The following is a 24647-nucleotide window of genomic DNA, read 5'->3' on the forward strand; positions in this document are numbered from 1 at the left end:
ATTTCAAAGAAATCTTGATGAGCCTCTACTCCATACCTACTAGAAGCCCCAAATTGAAGGAAAAGTAACCTCTAATGTCCTAGGCTAGTAATAAATGAAGTAGTATTCATAGGACCACCATATCTGGTAGCCATGGTGCCTCTGGAATTAGTCAATAAATAATTGACTATTTGGTTATGAGTAGGGTTTACTGTTATCCGTGAGTTTTCTCTTCAGAATGCTCCACCTGGCTTTCATATGATATATGACTTAAGTTGCTGGTAGCTAAGCAGAAAGTGAAAGCACAAGGCCTCTAAACCTTGAGAAATAGGCAAATATCTAGGTAAAGTTGTAAATAATCCTTATTTTACTGATCAGGTCATTATTTTACATTCATGGTATATGTTACACCTAGTATAGAAAACTTCATTATCATGTCACACAAAGAGGCAGCACAAGCCACTGAAGCATATACTTGCTTTTGTCTAATTTAAAAAAGAATACCAAAAAAATAATGTTAGCTTCTGGCTGTCCCTGAATTTTAAAAAAAGGCATTGTAGGTGAGGGATATTGAAGCAGTTTCCTTTGAGTGATTCCATTTCTAATATATTCTTGCTGTTAGTTCAAGGGTAGCTTGATTTTTTTATTGTGAAATATTACTAATATACAAAAAGTTATAGAGATAGTACAGCAAACACCTTTGTACCCAGCCAGCCATCTTTATTAATTCTTAATAGTCTCCATATTTGCTAATTAAGAAAATCATAAAGCCTTATAGAGACACTTGAAGACTTCCATATCTTCCTCACCAATTTTATTCCCCTTCCTTCTTTCCAGAGGTAACCAGTATCCTGAATTTGCTGTTTATCATTCTCATGAATGTCTTTATATTTTTACTATGTATCTATATATTCATAAATAACATAGTTTTACATATTTTAAAACTATATAGATGATATCATACTTTACATATCCTTCTACAACTTGCTTTTTTGACTCAATCTACATAATTTTTTGAAATTTATTTCTAATGATATAAGGAACTATATAGCATTCCATTGTAGAAATATACTATAATTCATTTATCCATTCTCCTGAAGATTTTTTCTTTTCATTTTTTGCTATTGTAGACAATTCTGCAACAAACATTAGTGTACCTATCTCCTGTTGCACATGTACAAGAGTTTCTCTAGACAGTTTTTCAAAGTTTAGGTTACAATTAGTAGGTCACAACCAGTGATTTTTTTTAATGAAATGAAATAGAATAGAAAATATCAAAGTGCATTCCATAGCGTAAGACTAGTTACTGTTTCTTAAAGCTTTTGTTTTGCGTGTGTGTGTGTGTGTGAGTGAGTGAGATATGTGTGGGCCAGAATGTAAAATGCATTTCTTCCTGTAGATCTCAGTAAAAAAAGTTGGAAAAATATTGCTCTTTCGCAGTGATTCTCAAATGTTAGTGTGCACCAGAATCAACTGGAAGGCTTATTAAAACACAGATTGCTGGGTTTCACCCCCAGAATCTTTTATTCAGTAGATCTGGAGTAGGGCCTGAGAATTTGCATGTCCAACAAGTCCCAGGAGATGCTGATGCTGCTGGTCTGACAGTGACATTTTAAGAATCACTGTTCTAGATTACATACCTAGGAGTGGAATTACTGTGTACAGGGTATATATATATATATCTTCAACCCCATGAGCAGAGTTTCAGAGATCTCTTTCACATCTTTGCCAGGACTTTGTACTATTAGACTTTTTATTTTTTGCCAGTCTAATATGTTTAAAAGGTATCTCATTGTTTTACTTTGCATGTTCCTGATTTCTGGTGAAGTTATGCATGTATTCAGACATTTATTAGCCTTTCAGGAACCTTCTGTGTGTTGCCTGTTCTGTTTCTTTGCCCATTATTTGATTGTTTAGTTTTTCATATTATTTACAGAGATTATTTTAAAAATCTGGATACAAACCCTTGCTGTTTTTTTAGCAAATATATTCTCCCAGTGAGTGGCTTGTCTTTTTAACATTGTTTTTGAAGTCTTTTGTTAAGCAGAAGTCTTTCATTTTAATGTAATCAAATCATCAGTATTTTATCTGACTATTTGTGTTTGTTGGGTCATTTTAAAGGAAATCCTTCCCTACAAATTAATAAGAAAAACACAAACAACCCAATAAAAATGGCCAGAAGATATGAACAGGCAATTCACAGAGGAGAAAACATGAATGGCCAATTAACTTCTGAAGTCTCATTAGTAATCAAAGAAATGCAAAACAAAACAACCATGACATACTATTTAACACTCAGGATGTGGGCATACATTTAAAGGCCTGACAATGCCAAGTATTGATGAACACATGGAGCAATAAGAACTCTAACATACTTTTGGGTGAATATAAATGAGTACAACCACTTTTAAGAACATTGTGGTGTTATCTAGTAAAATGGAAGATGCTCATACACTATAAGTCAGCAATCCCACTCCTAGGTATCTATCCTAGAGGAACTCTTAACACATGCACATTAGGAGATGTTATAAGAATGCTCATTGTAGCATTGTTTATAAACGATATATGTGTTCATCAGCAGGAGAATGGATAAAGCATGGTATGTTCATAAAATAGAATACTATACAGTAGAGAAAATGAATAAAATAGAGCTATAGGTATCAATGTGGATGAAACTCACAAACATAATGCTGAATGGAAAAAGCTAGTTGCAGACTTCTGGTTTCAGCTCCAACATGTAAAGTGCTTGGAAATTATCACTCCTGTCTTACAACAAGAAAAACAGCTGAACAAACTAAAAATCAATGACTTTTCATGGACCCATCAGAGAATTGAAGTCACAGAGCAAACTGCAACCTGGAAATCTGGAGAGACAGGCAGTTACAGAGAATCACAGCCCAGATCTTCTTATCAAGAGCAGAAAGCACTGGAGCCATAAACTGCTAGGAACACTTAAGTGGTAACTTTGGCAAATTGTTGGAGGCAGAGTTTAGATTAGTGTTTGAGTGACAAACTCCTGGGGGCCACAGTCTAAGGGGACCACCACAATTTCATGACTTTTTACCTCCAAGAACTCCACTAGGTTCTCAAGTTGAAGAGCCAAGAAAAATTCTCTTGTTCCTGGCATGGGGAAGGGAAAAGTAATCATTCTGAAATTTATCCAGATCTTCTACCTAACAAAGGGCTATCCAGCAAGTTAAACAACTTTACCAAAGCCTTCTCCAGTGTGGGAAAGGGGAAATTATCCAACTGCAGACCCCTATAGCCTTTCTATCCCATCTGAGAGAGAGAGAGAAAAAGCTGTGAAACATTTGTAAAGGTTACAAGCTGGGGAGACAGACACACTGAAAGAAGGAGACTTAATTATAGAATTGAAGAATTTTTCCACTTATGCTACACCTTACCACCACATCAACCAGGCTTCAGTATAGTTAACTGGATTATAGCTGAAAGACTTGCAAGGCTCAGACTCTAAGAAGTTTTTAGGGAAACCAAAAGAAAACAGGGGAGACAAAAACAAGGACATTAGAGGAAATTGAAAGCTCTGACACCTACAGCTAGAGCAAACATTAAACACAGCCCAACTCCTGGCCAGATTAACATAAAATGTCACACTAACGGCCTGTTTACCCCAGTTCCTATTACATTATACATCATATCTGGCTTTCAACAAAAGAGAAATTATAAGGCATGCTAAAAGAAAAACCATAGCCTCAGGAAACAAAATGTGCAACAGAACCAAACTTAGATATGACACAGGTTTTGGAGTGATCACTTATATGGAATTTAATATAACTATGATTAATATGCTAAAGAGTCTATTAGAAATAGTATACAATATGCAAGAACAGATGTGTAATGTAAGCAGAGAGATAGAAACTCTAAGAAAGAATCAGAAAGAGATGCTACAAATCAAAGACACTCTAACAGAAATGATGCCTTTGATAGGCTCGTCAGTAGAATGGATACAAACAAGGAAAGAATCAGTAAACTTGAAGTCATGTCAATAGAAACTTCCAAAACTGAATTGAAGAGAAAAAAGACTGTAAAAAACTAGAACAGAATATCCAAGAACTATGGGACAATTTCAAAAGGTGTAATGTACACAGTATTAGAATACCAGAAGGAGAAAAGAGAAAGAAGCAGAAGAAATATTTGAAGTAAGAATGGCTGAGAATTTTCCAAAATTAGTGACTGACACTAGACCACAGATCCAGGATCTGAGCACAGAACACCAAGCAGGATAAATACCAAAAAAATATACCTAAACATATCATGCTCAAACACAGAAAACTGAAGACAGAGAAAATCTTGAAAACAACCAGAGAAAAACATTTTACCTATAGAAGAGCAAAGATAAGAATTACATTGGATTTCTCGTCAGAAACCATGCAAACAAGAAGAGAGTAGAGTGAAATATTTAAAATGTTGAAAGAAAAAAAACACCTACCTAGAATTCTATATCCAGCAAAATGATCCTTCAAAAGTGAAGGACAAATAAGAACTTTATCAGACAAACAAAAACTGAGGAAATTTGTCACCAGTAAACCTGCCTTGCAAGAAATGTTGTAAAAAAGCGTTCTCCAAAGAGAAGGAAAATGATATAGGTCAGAAAATCAGATCTCTATGAAGAAAGAGCATAGGAGAAGGAATACATGAAGGTAAAATAAGATCTTTTATTTTCTTATTTTAAGTGATCTAAAAGTTGTTCAAAGTAATAATAGCAATGAGTTAGGTAATTATAGCATATGGATAAGTGAAATGAATAGCAGAAATGTTATAAGGGATAGGAGAGAGGAATTAGTACTTGGTGTATATAACTGTTATAAGGTATCTGCACTACCTGTGAAGTGGTGTAGTATTATTTGAGAGTGGACTTAGATTAGCTGTAAATGTATATTACAAACTCTAAGGCAACCACTGAAAATTTATAAAAAGTATAATTGATATGCTAAGAAAGGAGTGAAATGGAATCATATAAAATGATACCCATTCTCTACAATCTTTTCTGGAAAATAGAAGCAAAGTAAACACTTTCTGACTCATTTTATGAGACCAGCCTTAGCTTAATATCAAAACCAGATCAAGCAATTACAATAAAGAAAGACTACAGACCAATATCTCTCATGAGCATTGATGTAAAAATCCTAAATATTAGGAAAATCAAAATATTTGATTGAAATATTTTGATCGAAAAATCGAAATATTAGGAAATGAAATCCAACAATGTATCAAAAGAATTATATATCATGATCAAATGGGATTTATTCCAGGTATCCAAGGCTGGTTCCACATTTGAAAATCAGTGTAATCCGCGGCATCAACAGACTAAAGAAGAAAAATCGTATCATTATTTCAATTAATGTATAAAAAGCATTTGACAAATCCAACACCTACTAATGACAAAAACGCTCAGCAAACTAAGAATAGAGGAGAACATTCTTAACTTGGTGAATATTTACAAAACCCTACAGCTAACATCATACTTAATGGTGAGAAACTGGATGCTTTCCCCTTTGATCAGAAACAAGGCAAGGATGTCCCCTGTCCCCACTTCTTTTCAATATTGGGTTGAAAATGTAGGCTAGTGCAGTAAGACAAAAAAGGAAAGAAGAAGCACACAGATTGGGAAGGAAAAAATAAAACTATCTTTGTTCACAGATGACATGTATGTCTATGTAGAAAATCCCAAACAATCAGCAACAACAACATAAAACAACTCCTGGAACTATTAAGTGAGGTTAGCAAGGTTGGAGGATACAAGGTTTATTATATAAAAATTAATTGCTTTCCTGTATACCAGGAAATGAACAATTGAAGTTGAAATTAAAAACACAACACTATTTATAGTAGCACCACAAAATAGTGAAATACTTAGTTATAAATCTAACAAAATATGTATAGGATCTATATGCAGAAAACTGTAAAACCCTGCTGAAAAATTACAGAAGATCTAACTAAATTCAGAGATATCCTGTGTGCATGGATTGGAAGACTTAATATTGTTAAGATGTCAGTTCTTCCACAATTGATTTGTGGATTCCACACTGCCAACAAAATTCCAGCAAGCTATTTTGTGGATACAGACAAACTGATTCTAAGTTTATATGGAAAGACAAAAGATCCAGAATACCCAACACAATATTGAAAAAGAAGAACAAAGTTGGAGGACTGACACTACTCAACCTCAAGATTTACTATAATGAAGTAGTTTGGCCTTAGTGAAAAAAAAGACACATAGATCAATTGAGCAGAATAAAGTCTCCAGAAATAGATTCACACAGATATAGTGAACAGATCTTTGACAAGGGAGCAAAGGCAATTCAATGGAGAAAGGATAGTCTTTTCAACAAATTGTGCTGAACAACTGGATATCCACATGCAAAAAAACGAATCTAGACACAGATCTTACATTTTCAAAAAAATTAACTCAAATGGATCATAGATCTAAATGTAAAACACAAATACATGAAACTTCTAGGAGGAAATCTGAGTGACCTCATGTTTGGTGAGGCATTTATAGATACAACACCAAAAGCATGATTTATGAGAGAAAAAAAAATTGATAAATCGGACTTTATTAAAATTAGAAACTTCTGTATGGAAGACATTTTTAAGAGAATAAAAAGGCAAGCCACAGACTGGACGAGAATATTTACAAAACACATGTCTAATAAAGGACTTGTATCCAGAATACACAAAAAACTCCTAAACAACAGTAGTAAAACAAACTACCCACTTAAAAAATGGGCAAAAGAACAGACACCTCACCAAAGAGTTTATTTACGTACATGTCAAATAAACATATGAAAAGGAGCTCATCATCATTTGTCTTCAGGGAACTGCAAAATGAAACAATAATGAGATGCCATTGCACACCTATTAGAATGGCAAACATTCACAATAAAATTGACAATGCCAAATGCTATTGAGGATGCTGAGCAAGAGGAACTCTTATTCATTGCTGGTGAGAATACAAAATAGTACAACCTCTTTGGAAGATAGTTTGGCAGTCTCTTACAAAGCTAAACATTGTTTTACCATACAATCCAGTAGTTGCACTCCTAGTTATTTACCCAATTGTTTTGAAAACCTATGTTTATACAAAAACCAGCATGTGAATGTTCATAGCAGTTTTATTCATAATTGCCGAAAACTGGAAGCAATCAAGATACCCTTCAATAGATGAATGCAAACATTCACCTGTGCTGCATCTATACAATGGAATATAATTCAGCAATAAAAAGAAATGAGTTGTCAAGACACAAAAAGACAGAGGGACTATAATGCATATTAATAAGTGAAAGAAGCCAGTATGAAAAGACTACATATTGTATGATTCCAATTATATGACATTCCAGAAAACAAATCTGTAGAGACAATAAATGATCAGTGGTTGCCAGGAGTTTGGGGAGAGTGGGAAAGAAAGGAATAGGTGAAACACAGGGGATTTTTAGGGCAGTAAAATTATTTTGTATGATACTGTAATGGTGGATGCGAGACATGCATTTGTCAAAACCTGTAAAACTGTACAGCATGAAGTGTGACCCTTAATATATACAAATATTAAAAAAAAGATTTGGGAGGTTGGGGAGAGAGAATGCAGGTTGTGACAAGAGAATCTAACTGTATTACAAATATATGAAGCAACTTCAATGAAGGTATGGGAGAAAAGGTGCTGACCTAAGTATCTTTGGAAATGTGTGGAATCTGGAAGACTCAAGGCAAACAGAACTGCACATAATCACTGTACCCTAGTGGATAAGGTTGTGTCCCATGAGGGTACTGGTTAACAATCCTGATACTGATATACATGTATAATGAAATGGAGCAATTAAGTAAATGGGTGGCAGATGGTAGGAGCCAGGTTTCTCACTGTTGGAATTTACAGATAAACAAAGGGAGGAAGCTAGAATGATCTGTGTGGTAATGCTTTAGAGTTAGAGACATCGGTATGAACTCTTGCTTAACAATATAGATGGTTGCATATAGAAATATTTATAGATATGTGTATATACAAAGGTTAGTATAAACATATAATTTTTTCTCTGTCAGCTGAAAGGGTCTAAATTAAATGACACTCCAGTAGCAACAAACATGTTCAGCACCCAGATCTTAGTTTCTAATACCATTCTCTAATAAAAGGAACCGGGGCTCCTTAGAGAAATGGCTCATTCTAGTACTGGGGCAGAAAATATACAAGATGAGCCTTGAGCATTTTGTAGTTTCAGAAAGTAAGGAAGTGCTAAAAACAACGTAAAAACGTTGGGCGTATATCAAAGGAGCACAGGAGCCAACTGAAAGAATTTCCCATGACCAAAGCTGGAATAATTTCTGCAACAAAGTAAATTAATATTGGAATATAACCCAAAGTATAGAATAAATACCTATGATTCCATACTGATAACAAATAAAATGATTGAGTAAATCAATAAATGGGGGAGAGAAGACAAATAGCTCATGCAGAATAATTCTAAATAATTTATGTAGATGCTCCACCTCAAGGAGGGGGAACATAACTTCCCACTCCTTAGTTTTGAGCTACTCATAGTGACTTCTTTCCAAAAAGTACAGTATGGGAAGATAGGGGAAAAAAAGAGTAACATTACATGTGGAAACCTAACAAACGCTGCCTCAGCCAGATGATGAAGGCCAACATCAATAGTCATAAATCATGTTGATAGTATGTATGCTTGATGTGATGTGATCAAAATTGCACTTTTCCTCTGTGATCTTCCTCCTAATAATCCATAACCCCAATCTAACCATGAGAAAAACACCAGAAAAATTCTAGTAGTGGGGTATCCCACGAAATACATGACCAGTACTCCTCAAAACTGTCGAGATCATTAAAAAAAGGGAAGTCGGAGAAAGCCTCAAGACACATGAAAACTAAATGTACTGTGGTATCCTGGATGTGTCCTGGAACAGAAAAAGGACTTTAGGGAAAACCTAAGGAAATCTAAATAAACTATGGACTTCAGTTAATAATAATGTATCAATATGAATTTATTTATTTTAACAAATGAAACATAGTAATGTAAGATCTTAATAATAGGGGAAACTGGGTGTGGGTTATATGGGGACTCTTTTTATTGTCTTCTCAGTTTTTCTAGTAAATCTAAAACTATTCTAGAAAATAAAGTCTATTGTAAAAGAATTTAAAACAAGTAGCTACGGAAGAATGCATACACTATAATACCATTTATATAAAGTTCAAAAAATGCAAAACAATACTGTGTATTGCAGAGGGATACCAGGAAGAGCTTCGTCTACTATTACCACTTGGAGTTTCTGTTTTTCTGTTTCACGGAAATGTTTTTCTTGTTTTTGAGCCTAGCTGTATCTTTCTGTGTATCTTTATATATGTGCATATATATGAATATATATGTATGTTGTGGATATATACATACATACATACCCGTGTATATGGATGTATGTATGTATGTACATATGTTGTATGTTTTTGGAGCAGAGAAGATGTATCCAAGCAAGAAGTGACCAAGCCACCTCGACCAGAAGTCCTCTTGATTTTTTTTAAAATGTTCATATCAAAGGGAACAATCTTAGTATGGATCTTTCCTACTTGGTGAGAAACTTGCAGTATGTTTCACATACCCCTTTCTATGGTTGTTTAATTTGATGATGCTTTCATGATGAGTATTTCAGAGCCAAAATTCTAGGTCACCTGAAATTACTTGAGTGAATCACAAATCAGTTATTCTATGCCCTTGCCTTTAAGATACAAGTATAGTTAAATGCTAAATATGTGAATATCCAGCTTTTAAAGATTTTCAGACATAAAGAGTCTAGTGCTTATTACAATGTTTAATATATTTATTCATATGTTTCAGTGGTTAAGTCATTTAAGTGGGCTCTATTTTCTAACTCTTTGCTTTTGGTGCTCCTGTCTGAATTCTTCTCAAGTTTCTTTAAGTTATAAAGGATATAACTTATACTAGATAATATATAGAGATCTCTTTTTTCTCCGTCATCTTTTTTTATTGTAGTAAAATACACATAACCTTACATCTACTCTCTTAACAAAATTTTAAGCGTACATTACAGTATTGAAAACTGTAGGCACAATGTTGTACAGCAGATCTTTAGAACTTTTTCGTCTTGCATGAGTGAACTTTATACCCATTGAACAACTCCTCATTTACCCTTCCCCCTAGCCTCTGGCAACCACCATTCTGCTTTCTGCTTCGATGAGTTTAACTATTGTAGTTCCACATATAAGTGAAATCATGCAGTATTTGTCCTGTGATTGGCTTATTTCACTTAGCATAATGCCCTCAAAGTTCATCCATGTTGTAGCATATGACAAAATTTCTTTCCTTCTTCTGGCGACTAATATTCCATTGTATGTATATACCACATTTTCTTTAGCCATTCGTCCATGATGGACATTTAGATTGTTTTCACCTCTTGGCTATTGAGAACAGTGCTGCAATGAACATATGAGTTTAGATATCTCTTCGAGATCCTGATCTTAATTCTTTTGGATAAGGATCCAGAAGTGTGAGTACTGGATTATATGGTTCTATTTTTAGTTTTTTGAGGAACCTCCATACTGTGCTCCATAGCAGCTTCACCATTTTACATTCCTACCAACAGGGCACAGGGTTCTAATTTCTCCACATTTTTGTCAACATTTATTTTCTTTATGTGTTCTTTGAAGAAATGTCTATTTAGGTCTTTTGCCCATTTTTTTAAATTGAGTTATTTGTCTTTTTGCTATTGAGTTGTGTAGGAGTCCCTCGTATATTTTGGATGTTAACCTCTAATCAGACAAACGGTTTCCAAGTATTTTCTCCCATTCCCTAGGTTGCCTTTTCACTTGCTGATTGTTTCCTTTGCTGTGCAGAAGTGTTTTAGTTGATGTAGTCTCACTTCATTTTTGCTTTTGTTGCCTGTGCTTCTGATGTAATATCCAAGAAATCATTGCCAAGGCCAATGTCATGAAGCTGTTCCCCTGTGTTTTCTTCTGGGAGTTTTAGAGTTTCAAGTCTTATGTTTTAAGTCTTTAATCCATTTTGAGTTGATTTTTGTGTATAGTATAAAATTAGTCCAATTTTGTTCTTTTCCATGTGGATATCAACTTTTCCCAACACCATTTGTTGAAGGGACTATCCTTTCCCCATTGTGTATTCTTGCCCCCTTGTTGGTCAGTTGATTGTGTATGCATTGGTTTTTCTGGGCTTTCTGTTCTGTTCCATTGGTCTATATGTCTGTCTTTATGCCAGTATCGTATTGTTTTGATTACTGTAGATTTGTAATATATTTTGAAATTAGGAAGTATGAGGCCTCCAGTTCTGTTCTTATTTCCCAAGATTGCCTTGGCTATTCAGGGTCTTTGTGGTTCCATATGAATTTTAGGATTGTTTTCTCTATTTATATAAAAAATACTATTGAGATTTTGATAGAAATTACATTAAATCTGTATATCACTTTAGGTAGTGTGGACATTTTAACAATATTGTCTTCCCATCCATGACCATGGAACATCTTTGCATTTATTTATGTCATCTTTAATTTCTTTGAGCAACGTTTTGTAGTTTTCAATGTACAAGTCCTTCACCACCTTGGCTAAGTTTTTTTTTTAATTGAAGTATGATTGACATACAAAAAAGTTGTATGTATTTAATGTATGTGTCTTGATGAGTTTGAAGATAAGTTTACACTGTGAAACTGTCACCATCTACAATACCCTAAACTTAACCATCACCTCCAGAAATTTCCTCCCTCCTCCTTTTTTTCTTTTGATGAGAACATTTAACATAAGATCTATCCTTGTAACAAATTGTTAAATATCCAATACAGTATAGTTAACTATATGCACTATGCTGTACAGTAGACCTGTAAGACTTATTCATCTTACATAAATGAGACTATGTACCCTTTGATGAACACCTCCCCACTTACCCCTCTTCCCAGCCCCTGGTAAACACGATTCTACTCTCTGCTTCTATGAGTTTAACTATTCTAGATGCCTGATATAAGTGGGATCGTGTAGTATTTGGTCTTCTATGTCTGGTTTATTTTATTTAGCATAATGTCTTCCAAGTTCATCTATGTGGTAGAAAATGACAAGATTTCCTGCTTTTTTAAGGCTGGATAATTTTCCATTGTATTTATATAGTCATGTGCTGCATCATGACATTTTGATCAATGATGGACCGCAAATACGATGGTGGTCCCATAAGATTAGTACCATATAGCCTAGGTATGTAGAAGGCTATACCATCTAGGTTTGTCTAAGTACACTCTATGATGTTTAAACAACAACAAAATCACCTGATACATTTTTCAGAAAGTATCCCTGTTGTTAAGCAATGCATGATTATACACCACATTTCTTTATCCATTCATCTGTCACTGGACATTTAGGTTGTTTCCATGTCTTTGCTATTGTAAATAATGCTTCAGTGAACATGGAAATGCAAATATTTCTTCCAGATTCTGATACCAGTTCTTTTGGGTATATACCCGGAAGTGGGATTGCTGAATTATATGGTTGTTCTATTTTTAATTTTTGAGGAATCTCCATACTGTTTTCCATAGTGGTTGTACCAATTTACATTCCCACCAACAGTGTACAAGGGTTAAAATGTCTCCACGTCCTTACCAACACTTATGTTTTGTTTTTTTAATAATAGCCATCCTAACAGGGATAAGGTGATACCTCATTGAGGTTTTGATTTGCATTTCCCTGATGGTTAGTGATATTGAGCATCTTTTCATATACCTGTTGGCCATTTGTATGTCTTTTTTTTTTTTTTTTTTAAGATTTTTATTTATTTATTTTTCCCCCCCAAAGCCCCAGTAGATAGTTGTATGTCATAGCTGCACATCCTTCTAGTTGCTGTATGTGGGACGCGGCCTCAGCATGGCCGGAGAAGCGGTGCGTCGGTGCACGCCTGGGATCCGAACCCGGGCCGCCAGCAGCGGAGCGCGCGCACTTAACCACTAAGCCACGGGGCCGGCCCTGTATGTCTTTTTTGAAAAAAAAAATGTCTATTCAGGTCTTTTGCCCATTTTTTAAATTTGGTTATTATTATTTTGGTGTCCTGTATATATTTTAGATATTAATCCTTTATCAAATATATAATTTACAAATATTTTCTCCCATGCTTTTCACTTTGCTGGTTATTTCCTTTGCTGCACAGAAGGTTTTTAGTTGATGTAATCCCACTTATGTATTTTTGCTTTTGTTGCTTGTGTTTTTGATGTCATATCCAAGAAATCATTGCCAAGGCCAATGTCAGGAAGCTTTTTCCCTATGTTTTCTTTTGGAGTTTTAGAGTTTCAGGTCTTATTTTTAAGTCTTTAATCCATTTTGAGTTGATTTTTGTGTATGGTGTAAGATAAGCATCCAATTTCATTTGTGTGCACTGGATATCCAGTTTTCCCAACACCATTTATTGAAGAGACTATCTTTTCCCCGTTGTGTATTCTTGCCCCTTTTGTCAAAGATCATTTTGCCATAAATGTGCAATTTATTTCTGGGCTCTCTATTCTGTTTCATTAGTCAACATGTCTTTTTTTTTATGCCACTACCATACTATTTTGATTACTGTAATTTGAAATCATGAAATGTGATGCCTATTCAGAGTCTCTTGTGGTTCCTTATGAATTTTAAGACTTTTTTTTATTTCTGTAAAAATTGCCATTGGGATTTTGATAACAATTGCATTGGATCTGTAGATCGCTTTGGATAATATGGCCATTTTGACAATATTAATACTTCCAATCCATGAATATGGAATGTCTTTCCATTTATTTTTGTCTTTTTCAATTTCGCTCATCAATATTTTACAGTTTTCTGTGTATGAGTCTTTCAGCTCTTTGGTTAAGTTTATTCCTAAGTATTTTATTCTTTTTTTAAAATTTAATTGTTTTATTGAGGTCATATTGGCTTATAACATTGTGTAATTTCAGGTGTACATTATTATATGTCAGCTTCTGTATAGGCTGCATCATGTTCACCACCAACAGTCTAGTTTTTATCTGTCACCATACATATATGCCCCTTTACCCCTTTCACCCTCCCCCTCAACCCCTTTCCCCTCTGGTAACCACTAATCTGTTCTCCTTATCCATGTGTTTGTTTATCTTCCACATATGAATGAAATCATACGGTGTTTGTCTTTCTCTGTCTGGCTTATTTCGCTTAGCATAATTCCCTCAAAGTCCATCCATGTTGTTGCAAATGGCACAATTTTGTCTTTTTTTATGGCTGAGTAGTATTCCATTGTATATACCACATCTTTATCCATTCATCCATTGATGGGCACTTGGGTTGCCTCCACAACTTGGCTATTGTGAATAATGCTGCGATGAACATAGGGGTGCATAAATCTCTTTGAATTGTTATTTTATATTCTTTGGATAAATACCCAGTAGTGGGATAGCTGGATCCTGTAGTAGTTCTATTAATTTTTTGAGAAATCTCCGTACTGTTTTCCATAGTGTCTGCACCAGTTTGCATTCCTACCAGCAGTGTATGAGGGTTCCCTTTTCTCCACATCCTCTGCAACATTTGTTATTTTTTGTCTTGTTAATTATAGCTGTTTTGATGGGTGTAAGTTGATATCTCATTGTACTTTTGATTTGCATTTCCCTAATAATTAGTGATGTTGAACATCTTTCCATGTGCCTGTTGGCCATCTATATATCTTCTTCGGAAAAATGTCTTGTTCATATCCTCTGCCCATTTTTTGATTGAGTTGTTTGTTTCTTTTGTTGTTGAGTTGTATGAGATCTTTATATATTTTGGAAATTAACCGCTTGTCAGATATATGGTTTGCAAATATTTTCTCTCAGTTGGTGGTTTGTCCTTTTGTGTTGTTCATGGTTTCCTTTGCGTGGCAGAAGCTTCTTAGTCTGATGTAGTCCCATTTGTTTATTTTTTCTTTTGTTTCTCTTGACTGAGTAGACAGGGCATTCAAAAAGATACTGCTAAGACTGATGTCAAAGAGTGTACTGCCTATATTTTATTCTAGGAGTTTTATGGTTTCAGGTCTTACATTCAAGTCTTTAATCCGTTTGGAGTTAATTTTTGTGTATGGTGTAAGATAATGGTCTACGTTCATTCTTTTGCATGTGGCTGTCCAGTTTTCCCAACACCATTTATTGAAGAGATTGTCCTTTCTCCATTGTATGTTCTTGGCTCCTTTGTCGAAGATTAGCTATCCCTGCATGTGTGGATTTATTTCTGGGCTTTCAGTTCTGTCGCATTGATCTGTTTGTTTTTCTGTCAGTACCATGCTATTTTGATTCCTATAGCTTTGTAGTATATTTTGAAGTCAGGGATTGTGATACCTCCAGCTTTGTTCTTTTTTCCCTGGATTGCATTGGTTATTCGGGGTCTTGTGTTGTTCCATATAAATTTTAGGATTTTTTGTTCTATTTCTGTGAAGAATGTCATTTGGATTCTGATTGGGATTGCATTGAATCTGTAGAATGCTTTAGGTAATATGGACATTTTAACTATGTTTATTCTTCTAATTCAAGAGCATGGAAAACCATTCCATTTCTTTATGTCTTCTTTGATTTCTTTCAATAATATCTAATAGTTTTTGGTGTATAGTTCTTTCCCCTCGTTAGTTAAATTTATTCCTAGGTATTTTATTCTTTTTGTTGTGATTCTAAATGGGATTGTATTCTTGACTTCTCTTTCTGCTGGTTCGTTATTAGTGTATAGAAATGCAACTAGTTTTTGTATGTTGATTTCATACCCTGCAACTTTGCTGTAGTGGTTGATTAATTCTAATAGTTTGCTGGTGGATTCTTTAGGGTTTTCTCACTTCCACAAACAGTGAAAGTTTTACTTTTTTTTTCCAATTTGTATACCTTCTATTTCTTTTTCTTGCCTCATTTCTCTGGCCAAAACTTCCAGTACTTTGTTAAATGAGAGTGGCGAGAGTGGGCACCCTTGTCTTGTTCCTGTTCTCAGAGGAATGGCTTTCAGTTTTTCACTGTTAAGTATGATGTTGGCTGTGATTTTGTCATATATGGCCTTTATTATGTTGAGATACTTTCCTTCTATACCCATTTTATTGAGAGTTTTTATCATAAATGGATGTTGGATCTTGTCAGATACTTTTCTCTGCATCTATTGAGATGATCCTGTGATTTTTATCCCCCATTTTGTTAATGCGGTGTATCACATTTTTTTGATTTGTGGATGTTGAACTATCCCTGCATCCCTGGAATAAATACCACTTGATCATAGTGTATGATCCTTTTAATGTATTGCTGTATTTGATTTGCTAATATTTTGTTGACGATTTTTGCATCTGTGTTTATCAGAAATATTGGCCTGTAATTTTCCTTTTTTGTATTTTCCTCGTCAGGTTTTGGTATCAGGGTAATGTTGGCCTCATAGGATGTTAGGAAGTGTCCCATCTTCTTCAATTTTTCAGAATAGTTTGAGAAGGATAGGTATCAAATATTCTTTGAATATTTGGTAGAGTTCACCAGACAAGCTGTCTGATCCTGGACTTCTGTTTTTTGGGAGGTTTTTGATTACTGTTTTAATCTCTTTACTTGTGATTGGTCTATTCAGATTCTCTATTTCTTCTTGTTTCACTTTTGGGAGGTTGTATGATTCTAAAAATTTATCCATTTCCTCTAGAATATCCAGTTTATTAGCATATAGGTTTTCATAGTATTGTGTTATAATCCTTTGTATTTCTTTGATATCTGTTGTAATTTCTCCTCTTTCATTTCTAATTTTAATTGATCCTTTCTATTGTTTTTTTTGTCTTGGTTTCATTTATTTCTGCTTTGATTTTTATTATTTCCTTCCTTCTACTGACTTTGGGCTTTGTTCTTCCAGGATTTCTTCATTGATCGAGTGGTTGTTCAGTAGCATGTTGTTTAGTCTCCATGTATTTGTGACTTTCCCAGCTTTTTTCTTGTAGTTGATTTCTAGTTTCATAGCATTGTGGTCAGAAAAGATGCTTGATATGATATAAATCTTCTTAAATTTATTGAGGCTTGCCTTGTTTCCCAACATATGGTCTATCTTTGAGAATGTTCCATGTGCACTTGAGAAGAAAGTGTATTCTGCTCTTTTTGGATGGAATGCTCTCTATATATCTATTAAGTCTGTCTGATCAACTGTTTCATATAAGTCTACTATTTCCTTCTTGACTTTCTGTCTGGATTATCTATCCATTTATATAAGTGGGGTGTTAAGGTCCCCTACTATTATTGTGTGGCTGTCAGTTTATCCCTTTAGGTCTATTAATGGTTGCTTTATATACTTTGTTGTTCCTGTGCTAGGTGCATACATATTATTATTATTAAGTGTTATGTCTTCTTGGTGGAATGTCCCGTTTATCATTAGATAATGCCTATCTTTGTCTCTCATTATCTTTTTTGTCTTGAAGTCTGCTTTGTATGATATAAGTATGACTAGACCTGCCTTCTTTTGCTTGCCATTTTCTTGGCATATCATCTTTGATCCCTTCACTCTGAGCATATGTTTGTCTTTAAAGCTGAGATATGTTTCCTGGAGGCAGCATATTGTTGGGTCTTATTTTTTAATCCATCTAGCCACTCTGTGTTTTGATTGGTGAATTCGGTCTATTTACATTTAGAGTGATTATTGATATATGAGGGCTTAATACTGTCATTTTATCTCTTGTTTTCCAGTTCTTCTATGTTTCCATTGTTTCTTTTCCCTTGTATTTCTGACTGCCATTTCACTTGGTGGTTTTCTCAATTTTTTCTTTATTAATAATTTGTGACTCTGCTCTGATTTTTTGCATTGTGGTTACCATGAGCTCTGTATAAAAGATCTCATAGATGAGATAGTCCATTTTCTGATAGCCTCTTATCTCAGTTAGCCTAAGCAGGTTCTTTCCCTTTCCTCTTTCCCATCTATGTTTTTGTTGTCACAAATTATTCTTTTTTTGTTGTGAGGTTGTTATTAAATTGAAGTGTTTATAGTTATTTTTGATGCTTTCTTTCCCTTTATCTTTTATGTTATGATTGTTTGCTAATGTATTCTGATAGGGAGCTGCAATTTTCTGATTTTGTCTATTTATCTCCTTATCAAACCTTTATAAACCTTTGCTTTTTTTTTTCAGGTAGGAGGGCTCCCTTCATCATTTCTTGTAAGGCAGGTCTAGTGGTGATGAACTCCCTCAGCTTTTGTTTATCTGAGAAAGCTTTGATTTCTCCGTCATATCTGAAGGATAATTTCCCTGCATAGAGTGTTCTTGGCTGATAGATTTTGTCTTTCAATATTTTGAATATATCATTCCATTCTCTCCTAGCCTCTAAGGTTTCTGCTGAGAAATCCACTGAAAGCCTGGTGGGGGTTCCTTTGTAGGTTATTTTCTTCTCTCTTGCTGCCCTTAATATTTTTTCTTTGTCGTTTACTTTTGACAATTTTAATGTTATATTCCTCGGAGAAGGTCTTTTTGCATTGATGTAATTAGGAGTTCTATTGGCTTCGTTTACTTGTAATTCCAGTTCCTTCCCCAAGTTTGGGAAGTTCTCAGCTATTACTTCTTTGAATAAGCTCTCTGCTCCTTTCTCCCTCTGGAACATCTATAATCCTTATGTTATTTTTCCAAATTGAGTTGGATATTTCTGAAAAAATTTCTTCATTTTTTAAAAATCTTAGTTCTCTTTCCTCCTCCACCTAAAGCATTTCTAGGTTTCTATCTTTGAGGTCACTAATTCTCTCCTCCATAATGTCTACTCTATTTTTTATGCTTTCTACATTGTTCTTTTAATCTCATTAATTGTGTTCTCATATCCAGAATTTCTGTTTGGTTTTTTTTAAGGGCTTCAATCTCTTTGGTGAAGTATTCCTTCTGTTTATTAATTTTATTCCTGAGCTCATTAAACTGTCTTTCTGTGTTTTCATGTAACTTGTTGAGTTTCTTTATGACAGCTATTTTGAATTCTCTGTCATTTAGGTTGTAGTCTTCTGTGACTTCAGGTTTCTTTTCTAGAGAGTTGTCATTTGCCTTCTATTATGCAGTATTACTGTAGTTCTTCATGGTGTTTGATGAGTTGATCCTGTGCCAGTGCATTCGTGGTAGTATCTGGTTGCAGATTCCACCTCCCTTCACTGGGGTGGAAGCAGGGGCTGTGTTTTCTGTTCACGCCCCAGCTGCTCGTAGTTGTGTCAGTAGGGGCTCTCTACTTTTGTGCAGTCTGGCTGCAGCTGCTCAGCAGATCACACTCAATTTGCAGGGCTGCTGTGCTCAGTGGGTGGGGCCGGCCAGGCTGGTGTGCTCCATGGGCAGGGCATCTTCGTGTGGGCTGAGCTGCTGTCACTTGGTTCGCACAGGTAGAACCACTGCAGTAGGCTGGTGCACCTGTTAGCCAGGCTGCCACACTGAATGCATTTTCATTCAGGCCAGGCTACCCCCACCTCCACTCACAGTTGTGCCGGCTACTGTATGAGGATCCATGACTTGGCTCACTGATGCTGGAGGAGATGGGGCGTTGCCTTAGTTCTGCGGCTTCTCAGGGGTCCGGTCCACCCACTTTCATAGGTATAGCTGTGTGGATCTCTCAGGCGTCCTGTTGTGTTATGTAGGGAATCCTATGTTAGTTAATTGGTGTCTATTTAGTTGTAACTTAGGAGGGAGAGACAAAGGGAACAACATCACTCTGCAATGATGCTGACTGAATTTTATTCTTTTTGTTGCCATTGTACATGGGATTGTTTTCTTGATTTTCCTTTTAAGTTCATTGTTAGCATAAAGAAATGCTACAAATTTTTGTATCCTGCAACTTTACTGAATTTATTTATTAACGGTTTTATTTTGAAGTCTTTAGGGTTTTCTACACATAGGATCATGTCATATACAAACAGATAATTTTAAGTCCTCCTTTCCAGTTTAGATGCCTTTTATTTCTTTTTTCTTGTCTAATTGCTCTGGCTAGGACTTCCAGTACTTGGTTGAATAGAAGTGACAAGAGTGGGCATCCATGCCTTGTTCCTGATCTTAGAGGAAAAGCTTTAATTTTTTCATTGTTGAGTATGAGGTTAGCTGTGGACTTTCCTATATGGCCTTTGTTATATTGAGGTAAATTCCTTCTATTCTTAGTTTATTGAGCATTTTTATCATGAAAAGGTGTTGGATTTTGTCAGATGCTTTTTCTGCATCTATTGAGATGATCATGTAATTTTTATCCTTCATTCTTTTAATGTGGCATATCACATTTTCATGTGTGTAACCATCTTTGCGTCCCAGGGATAAATCCCACTTGGTCATGGTGTATGATCCTTTTAATGTGATTTTAAATTCAATTTACTAGTTTTCTGTTGAGGATTAGTGCATCTGTATTCATCAGGGATACTGGCCTGTAGTCTTCTTTCCTTATAATGTCTTTTTCTGCTTTTGGTATTAGGGTGATGCCAGCCTCATAAAATTAGATCGGGAGTGTTTTCTCTTCTTTAATTTTTTGGAAGAGTTTGAGAAGGATTGGCATTAATTCTTTAAATGTTTGGGAGAATTCACCAGTGAAGCCATCTGGTCCTGGGCCTTTCTTTGTTGGGAGGTTTTTCATTACTTATTCAATCTGATTACTAGTTATAAATCTGTTCAGATTTTCTACACAATTTAGTCTTGGTAGGTTGTATGTTTCTAAGAATTTATCCTTTTCTTCTAGGTTTCCCAATTTGTTGGCATGCAGTTGTTTATAGTAGTCTCCAATAATCCTTTTTATTTCTGTGGCATCAGTTGCAATATCTCCTCTTTCATTTCTGATTTCATTTGAATCTTCTCTCTTTTTTTCTTAGTCTAGCTAAAGGTAGTCAATTTTGTTGATCTTTTAAAAAAATCAGCTCTTGGTTTAGTTGAAATTTTTCTATTGTTTTTCTACTCTCTATTTTGTTTATTTCTGCTCTAATCTTTATTATTTCTTAACTTGTGCTAACTTTGGGTTTAGTTTGTTTGTCTTTTTCTAGTTTCTTGAAGTGTATAGTTATTTATTTGAAATCTTTCTTTTTTAATGTTGGCATTTATCACCGTAAACTTCCCTCTTAGTACTGCCCTTGCTATATCCCATAAATTTTGGTATTTTGTGGTTTCATTTTCATTTGTCTCAAGATATTTTCTAATTTCCCTTTTGATTTGTTCTTTGATCCATTAGTTGTTCAAGAGTATGTTGTTTAATTTCCACATATTTGTGAATTTTTTAGTTTTCACTCTGCTGTTGTTAGTGAGGTATTGAATTCTCTTAGTGTTATTGTGTTGCTGTCTATTTCTCCCTTCAGTTGTCTCAATGTTTGCTGCATATATTTAGGTACTATGATGTTGGGTGCATATATATTTATGGTTGTTATGTCTTCCTGGTGAATTGACCTCTTTATCATTATATAATGTTCTTTTTTGCATCTTGAGACAGATTTTGACAAAGTCTATTTTTGTCTGATATAAGCATGGCTACCCCTGCTCTCTTTTGGTTACCATTTGCATAAAATACTTTTTTCTATTCTTTCATTTTCAGCCTATGTGTGGCCTTAAATCTAAAGTCAGTTTCTTGTAGACCACATATAGTTGGATCTTGTTTTTTATTCATTCAGCCACTCTATGTCTTTGATTAGGGAGTTTAATACATTTACATGTAAATTAATTATTGACAGGGAAGTACTTACTATTGCCGTTCATTGTTATTTTTCTGTTTTGTAGCTCTTTTGCCCCTCTCTTCCTCTCTTGATGCTTTCTTTGTGTTTCATTGATTTTTTTGTAGTGACATGCTTTTCCCTTTCTCATTTTCTTTTGTGTATCTTCAATAGATATTTTCTTTATGGTTACAATGGGGCTTACTTAAAACATCTTATAGTTATAAAAATCTATTTTAAGCCAATAACAGCTTAAGTTTAATCACATTTAAGAGCTCTTGTTTGTTTGCTTAAATGTTCTTTTTTTATAGCATCCCTTTCCTAATAGATAGAATATTGTCTCTTGTTTTTCTGAGGGAATATTAGTGATAGTTTTGTAAAGATTTTTTTTTTCTCTTTTCATGGTTTCTGTTTTTTCCCATTTGCTTTCACTTCTGTTTGTTCTGTTCTCTGTCTTTCACATTAGAGGCTTTCCTCAGATCCCTGATAATCATGCTCATATTTATGAGTATGGGCCAAAAAAAAATTGGAAGCTCTGAGCACATGAGTGATCCTTGTTGACTTTGAGCTTCACTTTAAAGTCATCTGGCTGGTCCATTTGTTGGAGAAATTCCCCATCTCAAATCAGTCTTTTTAGATCTTTCCTCTTGGGGATAATTAGATTCCTCAGAGGAGACTCTTTCAAACTCTTGCTTGGGAGGATACTATCAGCATTGTAGTAGCCAAATGGGGGAAGATGTCTGGCCATTTCTCAGCATTCAGTATGCATTATTTCTCTTAATCTCCTTGCTTTCAGAAGCAGAATTCACACTCTCAACTGTGTCTGGCATTCCCCATATTCAGAGAATGAACCTCCAGTATTCACCTGGATTGAGAGTGGCCTTTACCCAGTAGCATATTATAGGGGAGGATATTTAAAGATCTAGTTAGTGTTTAAACAGCTTTCAACCTACCCACCTTATCTTAACCCCGTCCCTTTGCATCCATTTCCAGAGGTACCTGAAGCTATCAGTTCTTGAACTGGTTGAGGATTCTTGGGTTTAGATTGGGTCGGTTCCTGGCTTTCTCCACTGCTGGTTTAAGGTTCAGCTTTCTTCAATACACTCATCCAATTATTTTCCAGCTTCCAGAATAATGTTGCTATTGCCTCCTTTCCTTGTTCTTCCTGACCTCGTGGGTTTGTATTTTTTTTAGAAAAAGTCCCTATAGTTTTAGAGAGTTTTCTGGAGGGAGTGAATTAGATGCATATGTGTGTTCAATCCACCATCTTTATCTGAAACCAACTAATTCTAACCACAATGAAATAGTTGCCTTACCTCTCTCATATGATATTTCTGTTGATCCTCGGTTTACATTAGGTGTTATACCTGAAGAACCTTAGCCCTCGAGTGACTGAAAGAGATCTTGTCTCATTGTTCGCTCGGTTCCAGGAGAAAAAAGGACCGCCAATTCAATTCCAAATGATGACTGGACGAATGAGGGGGCAAGCTTTTATCACCTTCCCCAGTAAGTAGCTTCTCCTAGATAATTACTCAGTTGCAACATTAGTTCATTAGAAACTAATTATACCCTCTCTACTTTAGATATAGTCCTTTTATTTCTCTATAGCACATGGAAAGAAGGGAAGAGAAGTAAGGAAACTATGTTTTCAATATTCCTCTATCCCTTCTGCCCTTCCTCTCCTCCATTGATAGTGCATGACTACCTTACCCCATTGTCTTCAGTTTTCCCCAGTCATGGCACTTCCTTCTCACTCTATCAAAATTTACTTTCCCTTTGCTGACAATAGTATTTCTAGTGCGAGTTATAATTATATTATTTAGTAATATATTGGTATTCTGATTAGAACACTTGCCTTATGCCCTACCCCTTTAGGACTAAGAGACTCCAAGCTAATATGCTAATTCACTAGTAATTCATAATTAACTAGTGGATGATGATATATTTTTTTAACTATTGTTTGCATCTTAATACAAGACTTCAGTGTCCTAATCCAAAGGGACAAATAATGTAGGGATTTTAGTTTCTATGATAGACCAGACTATCCTTCTGTTTTGGTGGATGCTGGGTAGGAGCTGTACCTTTAATTATCCCTAAACTATCATCATTTATAAACAGCCTAGTAGTCTATGGATAAGCAAGTGCTTTTACACATGAGCAGTGCCAAACTCCCTTCCACTCTTTTCATACAGTCTTGTACCATCTTTCCTATCTTATTGAAGGTTTGTGGATCATCTACACTAGTAGTTTTCAGTCTTTTCAAGTGTAGAACCCATTTTAAACTTAAAGAATATTTCATGGACCTCCACCTATTATGCTCCATTAATTAAAACATATGTAATAAAAAGGCTTTATAAACTAAGTACTTTTAAATGGATAATTGTTTTACTAATCTTAACAGCAGCTGTCTACATTTGAAAATTTGTAGTATATATATAAGTGAGTCATAAATTGGTTCAGTCTAGAGACATTGCTTGTCTGCTTATAATTCACAGATTCTGGGCAATAATTCCACTCCTTCCTAATTTCCCACATCCAGGCTTTGGGACCCATAAGTTCAATACTCCTGTTGTACGCTATGTACTCTCACACCTCAAGCTTCTATGTGCCTACAAGAATTAAACTTATTTATCCCAATGAGTGCTCCCACAGTCACTCTCCCATCAAAAGAAAAAAGTAACAAAATGTCTTTAACACCATGGTAACTTCTTTTATTTGTGTTGCCCATTTTGCAAATGATTCCATTCTTACAATACCTATAATCTGTTATCTAAGATAGAGGCTTGTGTATTATTAGTTATAGTTTAGCCTTCTTTAGCACACTGTTTATATCCTTGTTTCTTTACCTATATCTTTGAATTAGGAGACACTCTCAAATGTCCATTTAAAGTTTTTATTGTCATTATTATTAGCCATTAGTTTAATCTTGCTGAGTTATATAAATTCAAGATTATAGAAAAGATAATAAAATCAAATAACTATGTAGCCCTATAACTTACACTTAACTCCAAGGCAAAATAACATAAACTAGACTTGGAATATAATTGAATTATTAAGCCCT

At 34.9% G+C, this 24647-nt stretch overlaps 1 protein-coding gene across 5 annotated transcripts in view; it reads left to right on the plus strand.

The window, feature by feature from the left end:
* RBM41 (RNA binding motif protein 41) overlaps window positions 1-24647 on the plus strand; it is a 63756-nt gene that overhangs the window by 33587 nt on the left and 5522 nt on the right. For 3 of the 5 annotated variants that reach the window (XM_087426737.1, XM_087426733.1, XM_087426734.1), the window contains one exon: window positions 22945-23092. In XM_087426737.1, coding sequence (XP_087282863.1) covers window positions 22945-23092 — 148 coding nt within the window. The remainder of the gene's footprint in view (window positions 1-22944; window positions 23093-24647) is intronic. The other 2 variants (XM_087426735.1, XM_087426736.1) reach the window with 1 other exon arrangement.

The sequence above is a fragment of the Ceratotherium simum genome, chromosome X, assembly GCF_057802395.1.
Source record: "Ceratotherium simum simum isolate JZ-2026a chromosome X, ASM5780239v1, whole genome shotgun sequence".
Classification (NCBI taxonomy): Eukaryota; Metazoa; Chordata; class Mammalia; order Perissodactyla; family Rhinocerotidae; genus Ceratotherium; species Ceratotherium simum.